The sequence below is a fragment of the Salvia hispanica genome, chromosome 5, assembly GCF_023119035.1.
Source record: "Salvia hispanica cultivar TCC Black 2014 chromosome 5, UniMelb_Shisp_WGS_1.0, whole genome shotgun sequence".
NCBI classification, from domain to species: Eukaryota; Viridiplantae; Streptophyta; class Magnoliopsida; order Lamiales; family Lamiaceae; genus Salvia; species Salvia hispanica.
In genome coordinates this window covers 20,400,612-20,407,583 of record NC_062969.1, presented here as the reverse complement: position 1 = coordinate 20,407,583, position 6,972 = coordinate 20,400,612, and the positions used below count along the sequence as shown (strand labels likewise).

General features: G+C 35.5%; 1 protein-coding gene across 2 annotated transcripts; it reads left to right on the top strand.

Moving 5' to 3' along the window:
* Positions 1–251: 251 nt before the first annotated feature.
* On the top strand, positions 252–5,038 carry LOC125189189 (microtubule-associated protein 70-2-like). 2 transcript variants are annotated; one of them, XM_048086447.1, is made up of 11 exons: positions 252–541; positions 1,842–1,927; positions 2,442–2,507; positions 2,607–2,777; positions 2,915–3,085; positions 3,192–3,347; positions 3,432–3,578; positions 3,696–3,767; positions 3,854–4,387; positions 4,495–4,682; positions 4,787–5,038. In XM_048086447.1, the coding sequence occupies exons 1-11, from the start codon at positions 358–360 to the stop codon at positions 4,803–4,805; spliced, it is 1,794 nt and encodes a 597-aa protein (XP_047942404.1). In that variant the 5' UTR covers positions 252–357; the 3' UTR covers positions 4,806–5,038. The 2 variants fall into 2 exon arrangements, with proteins under 2 accessions (XP_047942404.1, XP_047942405.1); XM_048086448.1 differs by lacking the exon at positions 252–541 and adding an exon at positions 1,235–1,303.
* The last annotated feature ends 1,934 nt before the right edge of the window (positions 5,039–6,972 follow it).

Below are 6,972 nucleotides of genomic sequence, written 5' to 3'. Positions count from 1 at the left end.
GTAAATGTATAATTTTTTATAGCGAATTATTGATACAATATACGATTTGAATTTTGATAAGATATGCATCCTCCTCTAAACTTTTACTTAAAAAAAACTGGTTACAAAAATGAAGCGAAATGTGTAAATGATTGTGGGCCAGCGGAGAAGATAGAAATGGCGTCTTAATTGCATATTAAACCCCGCCTAAACTGCGTCCTTATGATCTATATAAACCCCACAATCAATTCAAACCCATCCTTCAATTTCTCTCTCTACACCAAAATCAAATTCTTACTCTTCTCTCTGCAAATACAACAAATACAATACAAATTGTTGTTCTCCGATTCCAATTGATTTTCAATTTCTGATTAACATATGGGGAGCTATCAAAATTGCGTCAATGGAGAAGCTCTCACCTCGTCGGCCTCCTTCAAGGCTAAGAAGAAGCCAGCCGCTGCCATCTCCCGAGCTGGCTCCGACTCCGACGACATCATTACTCTATTGCATGGCTCCGATCCGGTGCGCGTCGAGCTCACTCGTCTCGAAAACGAACTTCGAGGTTTGTCATCATTTTCAACTTTCGATTTTCGCTAAATCTCCATTTTATTTCTAATTCACTGATTTCTAAATCCTTCCATTTTTTGATGATAACTTCTGATTTTAATCATACAATAGATTATCTATAAGATGAATTTGTGGTCGCCGGTAATTTTAAACAGAATGTATTAATTTTAAAATAAGATATACAAGTAATTATGAGAGCTATGAATGTTGAAATGTGCGATCTGCATATTTCTATTAAAAAATGATGTTTTCTTCATATGAAAGGGCTATTCTTTCCCCCCTGATTTAGCCCCTGAAACAACATCTTTAATCTCATTTTTTTGTTTTATCAAGATCATTTGAATGGTTACAAGTTCATTTTGTCTAATGTTTTTTTATTTGAAGTCCAATATTTAAAGCTTTTTAAGTATAAAAATACAGATTGTGACTGTTGTTACGTATAGCTAAAGATAGGAATAGAAAGGAAAAAGAAAAAGAAACGGGTGCAGCATGTGGTTGTGTGGGCAGTGGACCTTTTGCTCTGAATGAGTGAACGTAAAGTCAATTCTCTAGTCCCCACTGCATGTTGCTTATGGGATTCATCAGATTTGTATTTTTGTATCATTTCAATATTAATGATATTGCACTGCACACTTTATTGAGCCTCTTTCATTTTTTTTGAATAAGAAACACATTGTTTGGCTTTATTGGCTCATCTTCTCTCCACTTAGTTGTGGTCCTTGGTCTGTCCAAGTATGGATTTCGAGCAGCATTCGAAGTGAGATTTTAAGATTTCCGATTTAGATTTGTTGTAAATATGTGGCTGCTATTGTCTTTATAGGATTGATGATATAATTGCGGTGTTTTTGCAATTTGCATAGGGTGTGTGCTGCAGGTCTGAAAATATATGATCTAAAATTGCTGTTTGTGATAAATTGGTAGATTCTAGATTGAATCGTATGTGCTTGAAACAATGATATGCTTCACGTTTCAGCCCTCTCATTGAAGGCGGTGAGGACCACCAGTACTTCACTGATGGCAATATCACCGTCATTTTTATCCTCCATATGAACAGAAAACATGATCCCAAACATAACTAGCATTTGGTATGGTGTAAAATTGCTGGAAAAGGTTAAACACTTGATGTTTGTGCTATTCAATTATTTGTGAAGATTCTGAAGCTTGAATAAGGCAAATAGCCTTTATCTTTATTAATTTAAGGATAGTGTGATTCAGCTTGAATATGTTTTGCTCAGTGGTAAAGCAAGTATATCTTTGTTTGTGGAATTCTTATTAAATTATACTGCAATACTCAGAGAAGGACCGTGAATTGGGAGAGGCACATGCAGAAATCAAAGCATTAAAGTATTCAGAACGCCTCAAGGAGAAGGCAGTCGAAGAGGTACTCTTACATATATAATGTTGAAGTTTTCGTATATTCTGGCCACATGCTAAGAGGTCCACCAACGTTATATATGAAAGATACACTCTGGAATTGTTTTTTTCTGAATAATATCTTGGAGGTAGCATGTGGGTGGAACTTGTATGCTTGGATCACAAGGGAGGAAGTGGATGTAATTGAAGCTTTTGTTCACTGGTTAAACAGTTGATTGGGCTGTATCTTGTCATTGTCATTTACTGTGCAACATATTGTTGGTGTAGCGGAAGGTTGCTCGGGATTGATTGATTGATTCTCGAAACAGAATATTCAAGAACAACCTCTAGCAGTTTTTCTCAGGATAACTATTTTGCACTCATTAGTTATTACTACTGGGTTTTCCCCCTGACTGTTGTTCTTTTGTTCTTTTACTCTTTACACTATATGTGGTGTGGTGTTCTGATTTTTTTCAAGAACATAAATAATACGCTTCTTTTTTTGAGGGATGGTCTGATAAAACCTTATGGTGTTTCTGTAGCTAACTGAAGAGCTTAAGAAAGTAGATGCAAAGTTAAAAGCTGCAGAATTGCAACTTGAAAGCAAGGTATGACAACAGTTTCTGAATTTTCAGTATTAACTTCTTGAAACATTAAATTATAACGTCCATTTAATATAAGGTTATATTATTCCTTGTGAATTTCAGAATCTAGAAATCAAGAAAATAAATGAGGAGAAAAAAGCTGCTTTGGCTGCTCAATTTGCTGCAGAAGCCACACTTCGAAGAGTGCATGCGGCACAGAAAGATGACGAGATGCCTCCCATTGAAGCAATCATCGCACCTCTGGAGGCCGAGTTAAAGCTTACCAGAATTGAGGTACTCGGCTGGGTCACTTTGAGTTCCTCTAGCATTTAGTATTCTAATTATTACTCCGCAGATGAACCTTACTGCTGTATGTTAAGATTGAGCTATAAAGGTCTCTGACTAAAAATACTAAATGTTGCGTTTATTAGGTAGCAAAGCTACAGGAGGACAACAGAGCTCTTGATCGGCTTACTAAATCAAAAGAGGCTGCTCTGTTAGAAGCAGAACGTACTGTTCAAATTGCTCTAGCAAAAGCATCCATGGTTGATGATTTGCAGAACAAAAACCAGGATTTGGGTAAACAGATTGAGATATGCCAGGTTTTTCTATTTTATACCATTTTATGTTTTACATATTTTCTAGTAAAGGTATGATATTAGGTTCTGGTTTTGATTTCTGATACATACGCTTATGATATCACATCAGGAAGAGAATAGAATATTGGACAAAATGCACAGACAAAAGGTTTCTGAGGTCGAGAAGCTGACACAAACCGTTCGTGAGCTTGAGGAGGCTGTTTTGGCTGGGGGTGCTGCTGCCAACGCTGTACGTGAATACCAGAAAAAAGTGCAAGAGATAAATGTATGTAACAATTAGTTCGATTCATTTTAGCCTGTGGCCTGTTGTATTTTTCTTGAGGTGTTGCTAATTGCCTAGCTTAAACAGGAAGAAAAAAGAATCCTAGACCGTGAACTAGCACGCGCTAAGGTATCAGCAAACCGTGTAGCTGTTGTTGTTGCTAACGATTGGAAAGATGCAAGTGACAAAGTAATGCCAGTGAAGCAGTGGCTTGAAGAAAGAAAATTCTATCAGGTTCCCCTGCATTACCTCATTATAATGCTTAGATTAAGTGATTTAGCTGATTAATCATGTTGAATAGCATGCTAGTAGCATACATTAATTAATTTGGACTTAATGGGACTGAAACAGGGAGAAATGCAGCAGCTGAAAGATAAGCTGGCTATTGCGGAGCGTGCTGCTAAGGCGGAAGCGCAACTGAAGGTGAATATACCACCCATACTCCTTGTTCATTCTGCTGCGATAATTTGTGAATTGATCTGATCTCGATCTTCTTCATATGCTACCAGGAAAAATACCATTTACGCTTTAAAGTTTTGGAGGAAAGGCTTAAAGGGCATCCAAATGGTATAAATCGTGCTGCATCACAAGGAAGAAGTACGAGCAATGGAGCTTTGCGCAGGCAATCACTTGGTGGATCTGAGAACTTATCGAGACCATCATCAAATGGAATTCTGTCTAGAAAAGGGGGCTTATCAGCGTCATCCCGGATCATTAATGCGAGTTCACTGTTAAAGCTGGAAAGAGATTCATCAAGTTCATTTGAAAGTGATGGTGAGCTATCCAATGGTGATAGGAGGGTAATGGATGTGAACGAGAAAGACAGTCGACTTACCAACGGAAAAGACACCCCACCAAACAATGGAACAACCCATCCTTGTGAGAATGGGAATGGAGTTATCTTAACTGAAAAGCTGGCAAATGGATATGAAGACTGTGTTTCTGGGATGCTATATGATATGCTGCAGAAAGAGGTTATTACGCTGCGGAAATTTTGCCATGAGAAAGATCAAAGCCTCAAGGACAAAGATGATGCCATTGAGGTCTGGTGATCGCTAAATTACTGGTTTTATTACACCCTGCACCGCACCCCATCCCACCCCATCCCCTGCCTACCCACTCTCTCTGAACTGTTTTTTCCCATGATCAGATGTTGGCCAAAAAGGTTGAAATGTTGAACAAGGCAATGGAAGTCGAGGCCAAGAAGATGCGGAGAGAAGTAGCTGCCATGGAGAAGGAAGTCGCTGCTGTACGCACTGGCACACAACAAGACCAAAGGAACCGACGCCCTAGCGCTACAAGAGGAGCCGTTGTTGGGTCTCATACGCATTCCATGAGGTACGGGCTTGCCAATCATTTTTGAAAACTTGGTTGGCAGCAAGAATTCAATCAGGTTGATGTATTCGAGCAATAGTGTAACAGTTTGGTGATGAATTTTTCAGGAACGGACGCCACCCTTAGAGTGAATGTTGGTTGCTGTGTTTATTGGAGGCAAGTATTGTAGTTTTGTAAGCATAGAGCTTATATAGTGTTCCTACATATTAGTAGTATAATTTTGTATATCTTGTTTGCCAAATGTCTGATTTTAGGAATGTATATTTTATGATTTGAGAGCTGCTACTGCAATGCAAATTTGTAAATGGAGTTGTTGTTTTGGGGTATCTTCAACCATGATATTTTATTGATTTTGCATATGTTTCCACACCGTATCACTTCTATTTAAGACTGTATAATTTGGTCTAATAATTGGACTGGGAATGAGAAAATCATATTTTCATAGAATGAAAACATTCATTGGCAAGCAAATGAAAAAGAATTCGTACAAAATATATGTCAAAATAAAATAAATACTCCCATTTTTTATTAAACAAATTATTTGAAAAGAATGCCACATTTGTTTGCTACTTCCTTCGTTCCTATCTTGCTGAATTGTGTTTCTTTTTCAGTTGTTCAACTATAACTGAGCTTTCTCTTTGTTTGAGCCAAATTAGATAGATACATAGAGGTATAGAAAGCAAACTTATACGAATTCATTTTCCATATACAAGTGCGGAGGAGTGATCAATTGCTAACTCATCACTTAATTGCTAACTACAACTAATTTAAGACCATAGAATTTTAGAAAACGTGTGGTCTACAATTTGCCACGTGTAATTTTTGTTTCTATTAATAAAATAAAAAAAGATAAAAAAAAACCGCCAAATTAGAGTTTTAGATGAAAATGTCAATATAGTGTTTCGGAAATATCAACACAATGCTTTGAGAATGTCAACACAATGCTTTAAGAATGTTAACACATTGCTTATATTGACATTCTACATGTATTATATTGACATATTTTATATAGTATGTTGACATTTCTGCTTTACGAAAAAATTGAAAAAATGTTGAATTTTTTTTCAAATTTTGACGTCGGAATATATGCATGTATGATATCGTTAGAATCCTTATAAAATTATCTTTAATTTGATATATGTTATATGAATTTAACGTTTTGGGATTTCTTTTAAAAGTTAGTTATAACTAAACATGTAGTTAATTGACATTAATACCCCTATTGATATTTTATGGAATTAATCCTATGGCTTTATTGACGCTTTTTGTTGATCGTATTGACATTTCGTGGTTGATGATCTAGGCCCTTAATGTGAATATCTAATGGCTATTATTTAGTTGTAGTTAGCAATTAGATATTGAGTTAGCAATATAACACTCCCCTACAAGTACAAATAGTGAATTTATAATATTTTATTTAAAGATGAGTAGTTAAGCAAAATATAATTCAAAAGGTTAAACACAAAAAATTATATGGTGCCTCATTCCAAAAACCTCTATGAACATCTATTGATTTGTAATCTAAAAATAATGCAAAAGGTATATATAAAAAATATGGAGATTAATAGTATTCCAGCTTTTCTCTTTCATAGGGAAATTTAGCTATAGTCTATGACCTTAACATTTCCTCTGTACCTATTGATTTGTAATCTAAAAATAATGCAAAAGCCAAAAGGTATATATAAAAAATATGGAGATGAATAGTATTCCAGCTTTTCTCTTTCATAGGGAAGATTAGCTATAATTTATGACCTAAACATTTGTTTTTTATCATTCATAAACTACTACTATTAGCCATTTACTCCATTTTATCCGCACTAATTCACACCATTATAAATGACAACATAAGCAATTGAAAATTTGAAGATGTATAGATGGGGGAGCACTAGTTTCCTTTCATATCACAACATCCTTCCAACCACATATTGCCACGTGGCACGTAGATGCAACATAACAACATAATTAAGCAAGAAAGGATGATAAAGGATGAAACAAAAGAATTATCTCATATTGCATAAAATACAGTTTATTTTGCATTAAATGCACTTTATTTTGTATTACAGACTAAAATGCAAAACAAAATGCATTTAATGCAACATAAACGGTTTTTTATGCAATCTGATTATCTAAGTCATCCACTAAGTTTGTTGCTTAATAATGTTGTTTTGTTGCTTATAAATGCCACATGGCAACATGTGGTTGGAAGAATGATGTTGTGAATTTTTAAAATGTGATATTTTTGAAGTCCATCCCTGTGTAGATGTTATCATATTACAAAGAACTAGAAAGTAGT

Excerpts from the sequence above, each read along its gene's own strand:
- LOC125189189 (XM_048086447.1), top strand. The coding sequence starts at position 358 with ATGGGGAGCTATCAAAATTGCGTCAATGGAGAAGCTCTCACCTCGTCG. Across the intron at positions 2,508-2,606 it reads AATTGCAACTTGAAAGCAAG|AATCTAGAAATCAAGAAAAT; the intron begins GTATGACAACAG and ends TGTGAATTTCAG. Across the intron at positions 4,388-4,494 it reads ACAAAGATGATGCCATTGAG|ATGTTGGCCAAAAAGGTTGA; the intron begins GTCTGGTGATCG and ends TCCCATGATCAG.